The 16,492-nt window shown below is 44.0% G+C and overlaps 1 protein-coding gene across 12 annotated transcripts in view; it reads right to left on the reverse strand.

Annotated features, from left to right (window-relative positions):
• Window positions 1-5,131: 5,131 nt before the first annotated feature.
• Window positions 5,132-16,492, reverse strand: part of LOC101315787 (glycogenin-2) — a 35,202-nt gene continuing 23,841 nt past the window's right edge. For 7 of the 12 annotated variants that reach the window (XM_033849794.1, XM_033849799.2, XM_033849800.2 and 4 more), the window contains 3 exons: window positions 10,186-10,290; window positions 8,925-9,032; window positions 5,132-6,925 (listed from right to left, as the gene is read on the reverse strand). In XM_033849794.1, the coding sequence (XP_033705685.1) occupies window positions 6,770-6,925; window positions 8,925-9,032; window positions 10,186-10,290 (369 nt within the window). In that variant the 3' untranslated portion in view covers window positions 5,132-6,769. Of the gene's footprint in view, window positions 6,926-8,924; window positions 9,033-9,057; window positions 9,118-10,185; window positions 10,291-10,546; window positions 10,637-16,492 lie in introns of those variants that run through there. The other 5 variants (XM_033849795.1, XM_033849796.1, XM_073798814.1 and 2 more) reach the window with 5 other exon arrangements.

Here is a 16,492-nt window from a genome sequence, read left to right on the forward strand (position 1 = left end):
AAACAAAGGATGTTGCAGCCCTCAGCCTCTGTAGCGCCCCCGACGGTGGGGATTCAGGGTGGAGAACAACAGGACCCTGGCCTTAGAGACTTAAGGTGCACATCAGAAGGATGGTTTCCGTGAGCCCAGACTCTTGCATCTCCCCACACACAGAAAAGCGCTATATTCACGCACTTGAGATGTCTGTTTTTCTTTAATTAGCAGTCATCTTTTCATGTTCAGCTATCTGGGATTATTATTATTTTTTTTAATCTCCTGTCTATCCAGGCTCCTCCCGGACCTCTTGGGAACAGTCCTTCAGAGCGATCTGAGAACCTGTGTCCAGGGCTTCCGTCCTCACAAAGTCCACTGAATAAAGCATAATTCTCACCTTTTAGGTTGTGCTTTTTTTTCCCCATCAATACCTCTAAAGGAAAGCTTTGCAGGAGTGTGAGTATGCTCTGCAGGGTCTGGGGAACCCACTCAAATGTCCAAACTAGGGAAATTTCACAGAGCTTGGGCAGCCTGTTAAAACACGCAGTGGAGGATTCAGCAGACGGTGTTGACATAATTGGATTTTCAAAATATGCGAAAGGACAAATTTAGCTCCTTATCACACCGTGCACAGAAATGAGCTCAAAATGCACCAGAGACCCACACAGAAGAGACAAATCGACAAAACTTGCCAAAGAAAACTTAGGAGAGAATCTTTGTCCTCTTAGGTTAGGAAGGAATTTTCTAGATAAGGTAGCAAAAGCCTGATCTGTCGGGGTGGATTAGAGTTTATCAAATTTCAAAGCACTCATTAAGAAAATGAAAAGATATACTGCAGACTGGGAGAAAATATTCGCAAACGAATGCAACTCAATAATAAGACAAATGAAAAAAAGAAAAAAAGAGTGGATATATGTATAGGTACAACTGATTCACTTTGCTGTACACCTGAAACTAACACAACATTATAAATCAACTCTAGTCCAATAAAAATTTTTAAAAAATAAGACAAATGATCTAATAAATGGGCAAAAGATGTCAACAGATATTTTACTAAAGATGACAGGAATGGCCAATACGCACATGAAAAGATGCTCAACATCGTTACTTATTAGACAACTACAAATCAGAACCAGAGTGAGATACCACTTCATGCCCATTTGGATGGTTAGAATAAAAAAAAAAAATGACAAGTGTTGGTGAGAATATGGAGAAATCAGAACCCTCATCCACTGGGTTTTCTTTTTTTTTTTTCCAGGGTGGTTAAAAATATGAGTTTGGAAGCAAGCAGTCTTGGGTGCAAATTTCTTGTTCTGTTTCTTCATCATGATGTCTTTGGGTTCATCGCTGAAACTCAAGTTCAGTTGATGCCACTATAGCATGAGATGTATACAGCTGTCTATTTTCTTTTTATAAACTTTCTTACATTGAGATAATTATAGATTCACGTGCAGTTGTAGGAAATAAAAATAACACCAGAGCTTCTATGTGCCCTTTACCTGTTTCCCCTCAACCATACAGCTCTAGTAATAGAGTAACCATGGTAACCAGAATACGGGCATGGGTGCCATCCATCCTTCTTGCTCAGATGTCCTCAATTCTGCTTGTGAGGACACAGGGAGAAGACGGCCATCTACACGCCCAACAGAGACACCTCAGGAGGAACCAACCCTACCCACGCCTGGATCTCGGACTTCCAGCCTCCAGGACAGGGGGAAATAAATGTCTGTTGTTTGAGGGACCCGGTCTGGGGTGCTTTGTTATGGCAGCTCAAGAAGACCCACCCAAGCGTTCTAAGAGTCCTCTATCAAGCTGTATCATTGTGCCTATGCATGTCCAGTGGTCTCAGCATCATTTGTTGAAAAGACCATCCTTTCTCTAAGGCATTACCTTTGCACTTGGTCAGACCCTTACGGGAAATAGTAGGTGCCCATGCCCAGGGTATTGGAAGATGAAATAATCAGGGACATCAAATGCTTGGTACACATCTGGTCCCCAATACTGGGTGCTTTCTATACTGGTCTTGGCCCACTACTGAAACCTGGAAGGTCTAGAAAAGCTTTTCTGGAGGAGGACACAGTCTTGATGAAGAGCTGAGATCTAGACAGGCTGACAGAGAGTGTGTGTATTAGTTTCCTGGGGTGGTTGTAATAAATGACCACAAACCAGAGGCTTTAAACACTGTAAGTCCATCCTCCCCCATCCTGGAGACCAGACGTCTGAGGTCAAGGTGTCTCAGGGCCGCGCTCCCTCCAGAGGCTCCAGGGGAGGGTCCTTCCCGCCTCTTCCAGCTTCTGGGGGCTCCAGGCGTCCCTGGGCTTGTGGCCGCATCCCTCCCGTCTCTGCCTCTGTCTTCCTGGGGCTTCTCCTCTGTGTCTGTGTCTCTCCTCTTCTGTCTCTTAGAAGGACACCTACCGGAGCAGATTGCTTTGAAAAGGAAGCAGTATAAGGTTTCTTCCCAACTTGTTTTCCTACTGTCTTTTCCCAAACTGCCAAGGTTATATTTTTACAAATCTCTTGTAGAGGTTCCTGGTTCCTTGAACAGTAAATAATCGAAAAATAGTTCTTGGATGACTTAGTAAAGGACTCATTCCAAGAACTTACAGGAAAAGGCAGGGGGTAAAAAAAAGTCCTTGAGAAACTGCTCTAAAAGGGCATGTCTTTCAACATTTCCTACAAAGCACTTGGCCAGAGAAATATTTTTGTGCGTTTTGTTGATACCAAGGAGTGGCCTTCTAGAAAAGTTATTTCGCATAACAAGCAGCAACAAGCCGGCAGAGTTAACTAACCCCACCAGGAAATCCGCGCATGTATCACGCAGACTGGGGGTGTCAAGCCCAAACATGGTGGGGGACCCACCAGAGACCAATGCGTGTGATTTGTTTTTTCTTTCTTCCCCAGCTCTATTATCATTGACATGCAAACATGGTGTAAGTTGAAGGTTGCAACATAATGATTTCATGTATTTATTTACTTTTGAAATTCTGTGATCCATTTATTTATTTTTAGGCCACACTGCATGGCATGTGGGACCCTAGTTCCCTGACCAGGGATCCAACCTGCGCCCCCTGCATTGGAAGCTCAGGGTCTTCACCACTGGACCAGCAGGGAAGTCCTGATTTCATGGGTTGTTTTTTTTGCGGTACGCGGGCCTCTCGCTGTTGTGGCCTCTCCCGTTGCGGAGCACAGGCTCCGGACGCGCAGGCTCAGCGGCCATGGCTCACGGGCCCAGCCGCTCCGCGGCATGTGGGATCTTCCTGGACCGGGGCACGAACCCGCGTCCCCTGCATCGGCAGGCGGACCCTCAACCACTGCGCCACCAGGGAAGCCCTGATTTCATGTTTATAAATCTCGCCAAACGGTCACCACCAAGCATGAGCTCACACCTCCACCAGGTCACATAGTTGCTCTTTCTTTTTGGTGATGAGAACTTTTAAGATCTACTCTCCTAGCGACTTCCGAGTTCGTAATACAGTATCGTCAGCTTTCATCACCGTGCTGTGCACTAGCCCATCCTGTTCCGTGTTCTGAATGTCTGTCCCCATCCCCAAGCCGTGTGAGTGTCTACGTGACATCAAGTCCCATCTTTCTCTCCCCCATTAGCGGTTTGTTCTGGCGACAGTCCAGTGCTAGGTTGTTTTTTTTTTTAACTTTTAAAAAAATTTAATTGGCATATAGTTGATTTACAATGTTGTGTCAGTTTCTGCTGTACAGCAAAGTGAAGCAGTTATATGTATACATATGCCACCTCTTTTTGCGATTTCCTTCCCATTTTTCCCCCTTTTTTAAATCATACAATTTGATTATTATAGTAAACTTGCTGATTCTCTCTGCTCATTACCTTGGTTAACAATCGGTGCTGTCTACAAACTGTCATACAGAGTAAAGTAAGTCAGAGAAAAACAAATATCGTATGCTAACACATATATGTGGAACCTAGAAAAATGGTACAGATGAACCGGTTTGCAGGGCAGAAAGAGAGACACAGACGTAGAGAACAAACGTACGGACACCAAGGGGGGAAAGCGGCGGGGTGGTGTGGTGGTGGTGGGATGAATTGGGCGATTGGGATTGACATGTATACACTGATATGTATAAAACAGATAACGAATAAGAACCTGCTGTATAAAATAAATAAATTTCAAAAAAAAAAAAACCCGAACAACCAAAAATATTAAGACAGTAGTGGTATATGAGACATTACCTTAAGGCACTACGGTAAAAACGGCATGGTACTCTAAAGGGCAGAGAGCTATGAAATCGGGAAGGAGAACTGGTCTACTTTTCCTAATTCAGGTGTGGTGGCTAAAAGAAACCCTATTTTAGTTCAAGCTGTTTGCGTTTCCACACCGACACTCAGCAGCATTAGGATGACTCCTGTGCATTCAGCGCCAGGATTTGACCAAGTGACCTTGAATAACAAAAATACTTGCTGTGTTCCTGTAAATCTACACACCAGGTCAATGCATCTGGAAATGCTTCTTCTTCACCTGCCATTTCATCCTGCCCCAAAATAACTGGATAATATTTCTAGAACAATTAAATGTGTGTTTTTTTAAAAAAAAAACTCCTATGTACCAAAATATTAGTGATAGTGTAGGTCAAATCACATCTCTCAAAGATTCAACTTCTGTTCACTCTGCAGTCCTGACATTACACAGCCCGAATCCTGGCACTGGCATTCTTCAGGAAATAACCTCGTAGTACACCTCTTGGGTGGATATCACTTAGACGTCGTTAAAATGTTCTTACAGGTTCTTGTACGTTCTCATGTATTGATTGAGCACGTGTCAGAGTGCCTGCCATTTGGAGAGAACTCAAAAAACCACGTGATGGGTGGATAGATGGAGGATGGATGGACGGATGGATGAAAGGATGGATAGACGATGGATGGATAGAGGGATGACGGATAGGTGGATGGATGGATGGATGGGTGAAATGGACGCGTCAATGCTAGGAGAGAAGGCAGCATGCCTGGAGAGAACTTATGAGATTTCCGAGGGTAAGAAGTAAACAGTTCTACTCATTTTACTGCTACCATCCATTCTGAAAAAACCCATTTGGTTATTTAAGTTCATGGCAGGACGAAGGCGTCCCATTCCTGTGTTATCCCAATGGCTCAGAACACACCCCAACACACATCCGAAGGAGACCCCACTGCTGTCTTAAAATTTTAATTGCAGTGTGCTAGCCTTTGACTAACGTGAGGACTGACCCTAGGATGCGCAGCAGAAGTCCATTTTAAGCGTACACTTTTAGCCAATGAGCGATCGACCATAGGCACTGGAGAATCCTCTTCTCCAGAGAAGCTGGACCGGACTCAGATGTTCATCTCCTGGAACCCTCCTCTCACGGATGCCAGACTCAGGCTCCCGTTTCTTCTAGTCCAACACTATGGCTCAGAGCACAGACGTTCCTTCCCCAACACAAAGTTATGGGATAACTCTAACGGTTGGTGATCACCCCATGCAACCCACCCAAGGACTATGTCCCTAGGGCTCTTTCCAAGTAGCCCCTGAAGCATCATCTGTGTGAAACCAACCAAGACGACCGATCATTCAGCCCTAGATAAAAAGAAACAAGCCCTCCATAGCTCACACCTCACACACGTGAATGCCACAACGAGCCCCAGAAGTCCACCCAGATCTCAGATGGATTTGAACACAGCCCTCTCAAGCTTCTTCCACACCTGTGTCTAATGAACTGATGACTTTCAATTGCACACGTGTGATAAACCATTCCAACATTTAAAAACTACATTTCCTTCTCTTCAGTACAGCGACTGACATCCGGCTTTAATTATCCTACAGTGGCAACCAGCAATGACCCTGGGAGAAGCTCCAACATACGGCATTCATTTCCGGATGCTTCTGGAGGGGAGGCTTTCTCATGGGATAAAGCGTCTAGTGTCATCAAACGGAGAACTGTCCCGAAAGAACCGAGTTGGCACGGCTTGGAGAGCACAGTGACTCCATACTGTGAAGTGAGGTAGTGTGACCCAGCACAGGGCAGCCTGGTGTCCTGGGCCGCATACAGGTTTGCCTCGAAACAGCCTCGGCCAAATCCAGCTACCGTGAGCGCACGGCCACCAGACACCCCTCAGCGTAAACCCTGGGTTCTTCTACACCAGTAGGTCAACCAGTTTGGAAGCGGTCACCTCTCCCAAGTCAGCTGGAAGCTTCCTTCCAGATATCTCTGACACATCTCCATGGGGCACCTGTCAATGCACTTGCAAGTCCTCTTGGGTATTTTTGCTGAAGAGGAACCACAGCTGTGGTGTTTCTCAGCCATGCTTGGGAAAGTCCACACTGGAGTCACACTCAAGGCATCCGAACGTTTGCTGCGTCTTCACAGGAAGGACTTTTCATTCTGCAAAGTCCCAAGGCACTGAATAAAGGTTCCCAGGGCACTCAATACCTCTCCTCGTGTTACGGGCACTGGGACAGAAACTCTGCAGTGACATCTAACCCTACGTAGGACGGACACGGCAGGACCTGCCCAGGGCAGAATCCTGAGCTCCTTCAAGCAAGACCAGAGACCCAGGGTTGACCAGAAGGTTATTCCTGTTCCCTTTTGCCAACAAGGTGTAAGGAGATGCAACCTCCTGGGGAACCCCCAGGAGGCATGGGTAGCTGGGGTCACACAGGCCTTTGAGCTGGGTTTTGGATGGACCACGTGACTGACATGAGGCACTCAAGCTGGTCAACCATAAAGAGAGGCACATCGTGGAAGCGTCTTTCCCTCGGAAAGGACTCGAGACGTTCATGGAACAGGGCCACCCAACGCCATGGTGCCATCACTGCAGGAAGCGGTCCAGCTTCTCCTGAATCCGGACAAACGCATCCTTCCCCAGGTAGTCGATGCGTCCCTCCTCCCACTTCCTCCGCTCCTCATCGGGACTCAGTGCCTTTTCTTCGATGGAAATCTCGGAGACGGAGATGGCCAGGTCCACCTAGGGAAGACAAGCCCACAGGAGACGGTGTTAGAAAAACCGTCGTCAGAGAGTGAAAGCCGGCCCGGGCATCCACCTGGCTGAGCAATCGGTTCCACGGACAAACCTCACCACGTCTCAGGGAGACGGTGCTGACACTTTGCTTCTGAACAAACCACACGCTGAACTTAATACAACCTTCTCACAAGAAGATGCTTAGTTGGTCTGACTTTTTTGAAATTTTATACTTTATCATTGTACTTGTGTCCACTTGTTCCTAAGACTCGTTTTAATGTCTAGCCCCTAAACCCTTTCACACACGCTTATATGATCATCTTAATCTTTCCACCCACCAAAAAAAGGTTCTGTATCTGCTATAATTAAAATGGATAACCAACAAGGACCTCCTGTAGAGCACAGGGAACTCTGCTCAATATTATATCACAACCTAAATGGGAAAAGAATTTGAAAAAAGAATAGATACCGATCTATGTATAATGGAATCAGTGTGCTGTATACCTGAAACTATCACAACATCGTTAATCAACTCTACTCCAAAATAAAATTAAAAGTTAAAAAAACAAAACAAAACACGTTCTGCATCCCTGAGTGTAACCAAACTACGTGAAATGAAGAAAAGGTTCATATTGTGTAAATACAGCGTATGACATTTTGGACAGCCTGGCAAGACCATTTCAATACTAATTTAAATCTTTTTTTTTCTTGCCATGGCAGGGTTTCCATCTTCTTAAAGGATACGTATGAGGAAAATTATAAATACGCAAATGTGTACACATACACACACACACACACACACACACACACACACACCCCTGACTTTTGGTTGGCACGCAAATAGATCAGCAAAAGGGGGGCTGGGGGGTGGACAGTACTGGACACCAGACAGTTACGCTACTGTTTCTATCCACTAGGCATGCAACACTTTCTCCACTGTTTATCTGCCACGATGCTTTCAAAGAGTTTTTACATATAAGGTTCTGCTTTCTACACTCATCCCCGCACAGTTTATTGAAACATTGCCAACGTGTTGCTCAAAGAAACTGCAAGAGTGAAAACAAGATATTTTCCAGGATAGCTCAGCACGTTTCCCCGCTAAGAGCGCTTGGACTGGGGCTCCGTGAGTTCCCGGGAATGAAAACTTTCTGGAAAGAATGGGACACATTCAACTATATCTCAATTAAGAAATAAATTCAAAAGAAGAGAGACCCCAGAGAGCTCCCTCACCCCTTCCTCCATGTGAGGAACCAGCAACAAGACACCCTCTGTGAGCCAGGAAGTGGGCTCTCACCAGACACCAAGAAATCCATTTCTTATTGTTCATAAGCCACCCAGACTATGGTGTTTCTGTTACCGCAGCCTCAACAGACAAAAACACAATCCAAAAAATCAACACGAATTTTCATCCTACACCCAACACTCAGCTCTACAGCTGTATTTGCTCTAAAAGACCAAAAGGTATTATTAAGATCATGGTTAGAGAGAAATGAAAGCATTTCATCATCATTAAAAGCATCATCGCACAGCCTGAAGTTTGAGACCAGAGCATCTGTAAGACGGAGAGTCACGAAGGAAGCATCTTTCACTTCCTTCTTCAAGAAGAAATCAACGCATGCTCGATTTGGATTGAAAGGTTCCCCCACCACCGCCAAATTTCCCAGCTTTTACGCTCATCTTTTTAGACAGTGTGCATGAACTTCCAAGCTCACTTTGCGGGAAAACACAGCACAGCCCCATAACGTCAATTAACTTCTGCAGAACAGCTTTTGAAGAGAGAACGGGCGTGATTATCAGAGCAGAGGACAGGAAAGAGGGTGGACCGACCACCGCGGGCAAACGCAAGACAAACGGGTCTCAGGCAGCGGGAGAAGCAGGCGGACTCTTCTCTCCACAAGCGAGGCTCGAAATGGGGGTAACGCCAGTGCGTGTACGCAGCCGGCCCCTGAGTTAGCGCACAGCGTCCATCAGGAGAGCTGGACAAGGCAGACAATGAGGACACCACCTCCAAAGCATCCTGGAGACTGGGGTCCCTGGTGACATCCACAGGGGGCTCCCGGCGTGGCTCCAAGGCTTCCTCAGGTGGGCCACCTTCCGCGCTCTCCACGGGCTGCTAGAAACATAACCGTTCCATCGTTAGTCTGCAGGGGGCCTCACAGGACCGCCGTCTTAACCAAAATGACAGAGAACTCTTTTTCCTGGGAAAATAAGACCAAACGAATGGGTTGTGCTAAATAAATAAGTCATTGAGTGTGCTCTGCCACTCTAAACTTCTCCCCAGCTTTCTCCTGCACAAGATGAGATGCTGACACTTGTCATGCGATGTAAAGGTTAACGTTTCAAATCAGGAGACTGGGATTGACACATACACACTGCTATATATAAACTAGATAACTAATAAGGACCTACCGTATAGCACAGGGAACTCTACTCAATACTCTGTAATGACCTATATGGGAAAAGAATCTAAAAAAGAGTGGATCTATGTGTATGTGTAACAGATTTGCTTTGCTGTACAGCTGAAACTAACACAACATTGTAAATCAACTCTAGTAAAAATTTTAAAACAATAACAAAAATACTTTTCAGAGAGGGGCAATTAGTTTAGACCAAATGTCTACGGAAGCACTTGACTAAGATGGTCTGTCAGCGAGATTAAGAGTCTGTCTGGATTTAATCTTCTGAGATGCTTGGGAACAAAAGCCCAGATTCATGCGGGTAAATTTAGCGGGGGGGAAAAAAAAGGGAAAGCCATAATCCTTGAATAGTGACGTGAAACACGGGTGCAAAGTTGTCCCGAAAACTTAACAAAAATTAAGGAAGGCATATAGGCCATTTTGATGTTGTATCTTTTTCTTTTCTGAGTCTTCCTAAAGCAAGATATAAGAGAATGACCAAAGGACCAACACAAAACTCAGTGATGGAGGAGGGAAAAAACATCTGAATAGACAACCAGGTCTCCTATCTGCCTCGAAAATAAAGAGACTCATCACAACACAATGGAAAAACCATTTAGGAAGGTCACGGGATGGTGAAGAAGCCCATGGGGCATCTCCTGTGGTGGTCGATGGACAGGCATGCAGAGACACGGCCACGCTTAAGAAGTAGAAGCAGGGAATTCCCAGGAGGTCCAGTGGTTAAGACCCTGAACTTCCAAGGCAGGGGGCGCAGATTCGATCCCTAGTCAGGGAACTAGGATCCCGTATGCTGTGCGGTACAGAAAAAAAAAAAAAAAAGAATTAGAAAGAAACAGAAGTGAGTTATACCGAGCTGGTTTGGGTCCCTGTGAAGTCTGCGAATTGGGTGGAGGGTGGTGACAACGGGTCACACATCACTCCAGAGGAAGTCTCCATTTCCGGCCAACCTATCATCTAAAAAAAAAGAGAAGAATAAACGCCAAGTTAGGACAACCCTTCGTGCAAATACAAACACCCAATCGATGCTTTTCTGCCTCCAAATACGGCAAATATGGCTCAGAGGAGCTCGCCAATGCCTGTGTCTGCTGCTTCGTCTTGGGCTCCTTGCATCTAAGCAGGACCACGTGATGAATTCTCACCCACAGCATTGAGGAGATGTGACCTGAGTCCGCCCCAGACTGGGTGCTGAGGTGGGGGACACGTTTCCTACCCTCTGTCCCCACAGGTCAGGTGAAGAGCAATGTCCCTTGGCAGACAACCTCTTCCAATTTCAGCCGGAATTCCACAGGAAAACGAAACCCTACGGAAAACCATTTGAGCGACTAGTTTCTCGGCTCTCCCAAGGGTGGTACGTAGCAAAGATCATCCCTGATGCACAGGACACGACTTAATGCATTACAGGCGGTGGGTGGCTTCCTCGTGGGAGCCTAACCCTTTCTTAAGGAGCCGCCGTGGACAAGGGCTTCCTTGGATGGTGATGGAGCAGAGGCCAAGGGGAGGAATCCTGGATCCCCGCAAGACCGCATGGACCACAGCACAGCTTTACCGCCTGGGCTGAGTGTGACACGCACCAGAAATACACTTGTATGTATTTGGGGGGCTATTTCTTACAGTAGCTAGCCCACCCCGATGAATTCAGGGTTGGGGGCCGAGGCCGCGCCCCCAGGCTGCAGCCCATTCAAGTCCAAAGGCTCCAGCGATGTAACTACAGAGAAGAGAACGCGGACACAGCTGCCCATCCTCACGGCAAACACACGGCAGGAATCGTGTCGTGGGCTGGGCTGACCCCGACTGTGGCGGTCAGACAGAGCTTCCTCCATGCGGGGAAGGCAGATTCCCCAGCCACTGCCCCAGAGATTCTGAGTGAGTTGACCTGACGCGGAGGCTGGCAACTCACACTCCCAGCTCCCAAATCTCTGGTACCGGCTTTCCCGTCTCGGAGAAAGCGCAGGTCATCCCTGTATTAAAGGAGGCAGCTGTGTATACGTCCAAAGGCTATTCACAGAGACAATGGTGAGAAAAGCAGGACAGCACGCACGTGCAAATGTCCTGAGGCAGAGGTAAAGGAAGACATCAGGAAACTGAAGTAAGTTGGCAGTAAAAAGTGCACAAAAGTACATTTTTGGTGAAATTCAGTAAAAACATTTTTAATGTAGAAGAGAACACTGTGTTCATAAAGTTGCTCTTTTTAAATTTTGCTTTTTCTATCTCGTCAACTTGAAAGTGCCAATTAAAATACGGGCTCATAAAAAGGAACAAAATCATGCCATCTGCAGCAACATGGATGGACCTAGAGATGATCATACTCAGTGAAGTGAGTCAGACAGAGAAAGACAAATATCGCATGATATCACTTACATGTGGAATCTACAATATGACACTAATGAACTTATCTATAAAACAGAAACAGGCTCACAGATACAGAGAACAGACCGGTGGTTGCCAAGGTTGCGGGGGAGGGAGTGATCAGGAGTTTGGGATTAGCAGATGCAAACTATTATATATAGGATGGATAAATGACAAGGTCCTACTGTAGAGCACAGGGAACTATATGCAATATCTTGTGATAAACCATCATGGAAAAGAATATGAAAAAGAATAGATACATGTATAACAATCACTTCGCCGTACAGCAGAAATTAACACAACACTGGAAATCAACTATAATTCAATAAAATATTAAAAAAAAAATAAAAACAAAAAATATGGGCTCATTCTTCCTGATCTTGATTATGTACGTGAAAGCCAAAAATAAAATTAAGTTCTAATAATTACAGTAGAAAATAAAATAACTTTACCCAAAACATGAAAGGCCAGGATAATAACAGCTCCTTTGTATTAGGTGTTCAACACTGGTCCCTAAATTAAACTCATAAACTTGTTACGCATTATTCCTTTTAATCTCACAACAACCCCATGACGTAGAGAGTCTGATCCCTTCTCTTACTGAGGAAAAGTTGACCTTTCAGACAGAGATACTTGTTAAACATGCCAGACGTAGCAAGTGAGAGAGGGGGGATTTGAATTCACACCTCTCTGACTATCAAGCCCTCCACGAGCCCTATTCAATCCACATCATTAATGCATCCTAAGTCTCCCTGGTGTACAAAACACCAAAACAACCTTTAGGGAAAAAAAAATGACGAATGAGATAATTGCACTATCTACAAATAATAAATACCATAAAAATAAACAATTTCCTCATCCAATCAGGGTTGGGTAGTGGAATTTTCTAGTTTGAATCCTAATACCCATTGAAAAAAAGAAACTGCATAAATTACTTACTGTCTCTGAAACTCAAGTTCTTGAATCATACACAGCACGGACACTCGATGTAACGGACAAACGAAGCAGTTGGCCTGGCAAACGGTTAATTGCCAACAGATGTGAGTAATCTCAGAAAGATTAGTTGAACCGGATTAGGGAAAATGTCAATTTTGCCAGCTTAATTTCTCTCAAGAAAGAACACATAAATAAATTCCACGTGGGCCATCGTGAAACTTTATCCTTACTTGGAAGAGATTTAACTCAGGGTCATTTACTTGATAAGAAAGGATGAACTAATAATACAACTTTTCCACTTGTCTTCTGCAGATGTGTTAGGCTCTTACAAATTTGAACAGGAAAAGAAGTTATGTCAACTCACGCTAACATTTCTGAACAAGACCCCTAGACGTAGATACAAACTTCTGAACAAGACCCCTAGACACAGATGCAAACTACTATATATAAAATAGGTGAACAACAAGGATTTACTGTAGAGCACAGGGAACTATATTCAATATCTTGTAATAAGCTATAATGGAAAAGAATATGAAAAAAAATATATGTACATATATATGTTTAATTGCTGTACACTTGAAACTAACACAACATTGTAAATCAACTATACTTCAATTAAAAAAAGAGGAAAAAAAAACAATGAACGTTAACAACTAAAATATAAACTGAAACAGTAATAGTAAATATTCCCCTTACTCTTCCTAGCCACAAACAGGGACGTCTTTCTTCACATGTGCAGAAAGCCAGGAGAGAATTCCAAGACAAGGATTTGATAATATGATGGTGCAATGCCCGCCTTTCAGCCAATGGCTGGCAGGCTTACGAACACACCTACGTAAAATGTGACTTCTGCATTTATTTTTCTCCTGAGATGATCAGTATTTCACTTATCCATACCCCTAACTAGCTGCTGCAAGCTTGGGTCACCTTGAAAAGAGAGACTCTCAGATTGGAAACAATTCAGAGGATTCTCAGGTCAAAGAAGACACAGCCGCTGAAGGATGGAAAGTAGCTTGAGAAGCCAATGACTCTAAGCCCAGAAAGATGAAAGCAGAAAGAGAGCATCGTAAAGCCAGACTGTGTGGGGAATGGACCGCCAACAGACAGACACAGAATGCTCACATACACAGCCCGAGCAGGTAAGTTTAGGACACATGATGAAGACACACTCCTTTGCATCATGGGCTGTCATCTTGTGAACGTTATGACTGCAAGAGGTGGTGAAAACTAAAAAGTGTAAATATACAAATCTATTCAAGAACCGAAGAGGGATTTTTCCACTTTTATCAATGGGTGAAGCTACTTGTTTCCCAGTAAACCTCCTGCCAAAAGCAACTTAAAATTCTAGACCAAAAAAAAAAAAAATATATATATATATATATATATACATACACACACACACACACACATATTTCTTTTATTTCCCCCCGAGGCAACTGAAAGGCTATAGCCCTGAGGAGCCCATAAACAATGAGGTATCCAAGAGGGACACTCTAAACACAAGCTTTCATTTAGGACTCCACTGAAAAGAGAACCAGCAAAAGACCAACCTTCACAAACACCAAAACCCAATTTTACTCCAACTCAACCTCTAATAGCATGTGGGCAAACCATCTCTATGAAAACTTCCTACTGAGAAAAGAAAAACAACACATAAGAAATGCTCTCTGAGTCTGCCTGCCGATGCAGGGGACACGGGTTCGTGCCCCGGTCTGGGAAGATCCCACATGCCGCAGAGTGACTGGGCCTGTGAGCCATGGCCGCTGAGCCTGCGCATCTGGAGCCTGTGCTCCGCAACGGGAGAGGCCACAACAGTGAGAGGCCCGTGTACAGCAAAAAAAAAAAAAAAAAAAAAAAAAATGCTCTCTGGGTGATCCTGTGATTCAGAGCCTCAGAGGATCCCTGCCATTTTTCCATACACAACGTCTTGCAGTCAATCAGAAATCAACCAGCACGCAGCGAGACAAGACCAAAGGCGTGAAAATCAAGAGAAGACGAAATCAAAGCACAAAACCAGATCCATGTGAGACGCAGATGTATGGTGGACGGCACACAGACTGTAACTGAACGTGGAAAATACTTTAAATGATGGGACAAGTTGGAGAGTTTCAAGGGAGTACTGAAAACCCCCTCGTAAACATTTGGCGTTTATGTGGACTAAAAACACGATAGTTGAAATAAAGTGTGCAGGATGTGGGTTTAACGGCTGATTAGACACAGCCAAAGAGAAGACTGGTTAACTGGAAAACAGGCCAGTAGACGGAAGCACGGGAAGACAGATGGGAGAAGTGTGTCACAGACACATGGGATGCGATGAAATTCCTACTGTAGATGTCATTGGAATCACAGAAGGATAGGGAAGTGGGAAGAGGAGAGAGACACAGACAGAGAAAGAAAGGGCAGAAGGAATACAGTTTCAATAAGTGCTACAAACCCAAATAGGGTAAATTCAAATGATAATAAAAAGTCATTATGATAAAAACCGGAGCCTAAGAGAAAGACGTTAAAAGCAGACCAAAAAGACATATGACCTTCAAATGTATAAACATAAGACTGGGAGATGAATTCTTGGAGAAATAATGGAAGTCAGATGATTTTGAAACGTCTTCCGAGTGTCACTGTAAGGGAATTGCCAAGTAAGAATTCCATCCCCTCGGTGGGAATATAAGTGGGTGTAGCCACTACGGAGAAGAGGATGGAGATTCCTTAAGAAACTAAAAACAGAGTTACCATATGATCCAGCAACTCCACTCCTGGGCATGTATCCAGAAAAGATGAAAACTCTAATTTGAAAAGACACATGCACCCCCATGTTCACAGCAGCACTATTCACAAGACGTGGAAGCAGCCTAACTGTCCACCGACAGATGAATGGATAAAGAAGACGTGTACATATATAAGACGTGGTACATGTATACAATGGAATATTACTCAGCCATAAAAAAGGAATGAAATAACCATTTGCAGCAACATGGATGCAAGTAGAGATTGTCATACTGAGTGAAGTAAGTCAGACAGAGAAAGACAAATACCATACGATATCACTTATATGCAGAATCTTAAAAAACGGTACAAATGAACCTATTTACAAAACAGAAACAGACTCACAGACATAGAAAACAAACGTACAGTTACCAAAGGGGAAGGGGGGGATAAATTAAGAGTTTGGAATTAGCAGACACACATTACTATATATAAAATAGATAAACAAGGACCTACTGTTTAGCACAGGAAGCTATATTCATTATCTTATAATAACCTATAATGGAAATGAATCTGAAAAAGTGTATATATATATATATATATATATATGTATATATATATATGTGTGTGTATATATATATATATATATATATGACTGAATCACTTTGTTGTACACCTGAAACCAACACAACACTGTAAATCAACTATACTTCAATTTTAAAAATATACGTATATACCATTTCCCAAGGGGGGGAGGAACCCAGAGGATTAGCGACTCCAAAAACAGAGCCACCTAGTAACGTGTGAGTATCTGACTGATGGCCAAGGAGACATGACAAAGCAGTGGAGATGTAACAGTTTTGACTGCAAACCATGCTGAGTTCATTACAGATCCACACATAACAGTGATGTATGTGGACCCCAAACTCATTCATCACGTAACATCAATTCCAGATCAATTATATACTTGAATGTAAAAAGAATAAAAAATCCATAAGACGTCAGAGGTGATGAGCTTTATGACCCTGATTTAGAGACAGATTTCCTAAAAGGTAAACAAAACCCACTCCTCATATAGGAAACATTAACAAATTGGTCTAAACTAGGTACTTCTTTTCATCCAAGGATACCATTTAGAAATTAACCATAGCAAAAACAGCCAACAACTTCA

The sequence above is a fragment of the Tursiops truncatus genome, chromosome X (assembly GCF_011762595.2).
Source record: "Tursiops truncatus isolate mTurTru1 chromosome X, mTurTru1.mat.Y, whole genome shotgun sequence".
Taxonomy (NCBI): domain Eukaryota; kingdom Metazoa; phylum Chordata; class Mammalia; order Artiodactyla; family Delphinidae; genus Tursiops; species Tursiops truncatus.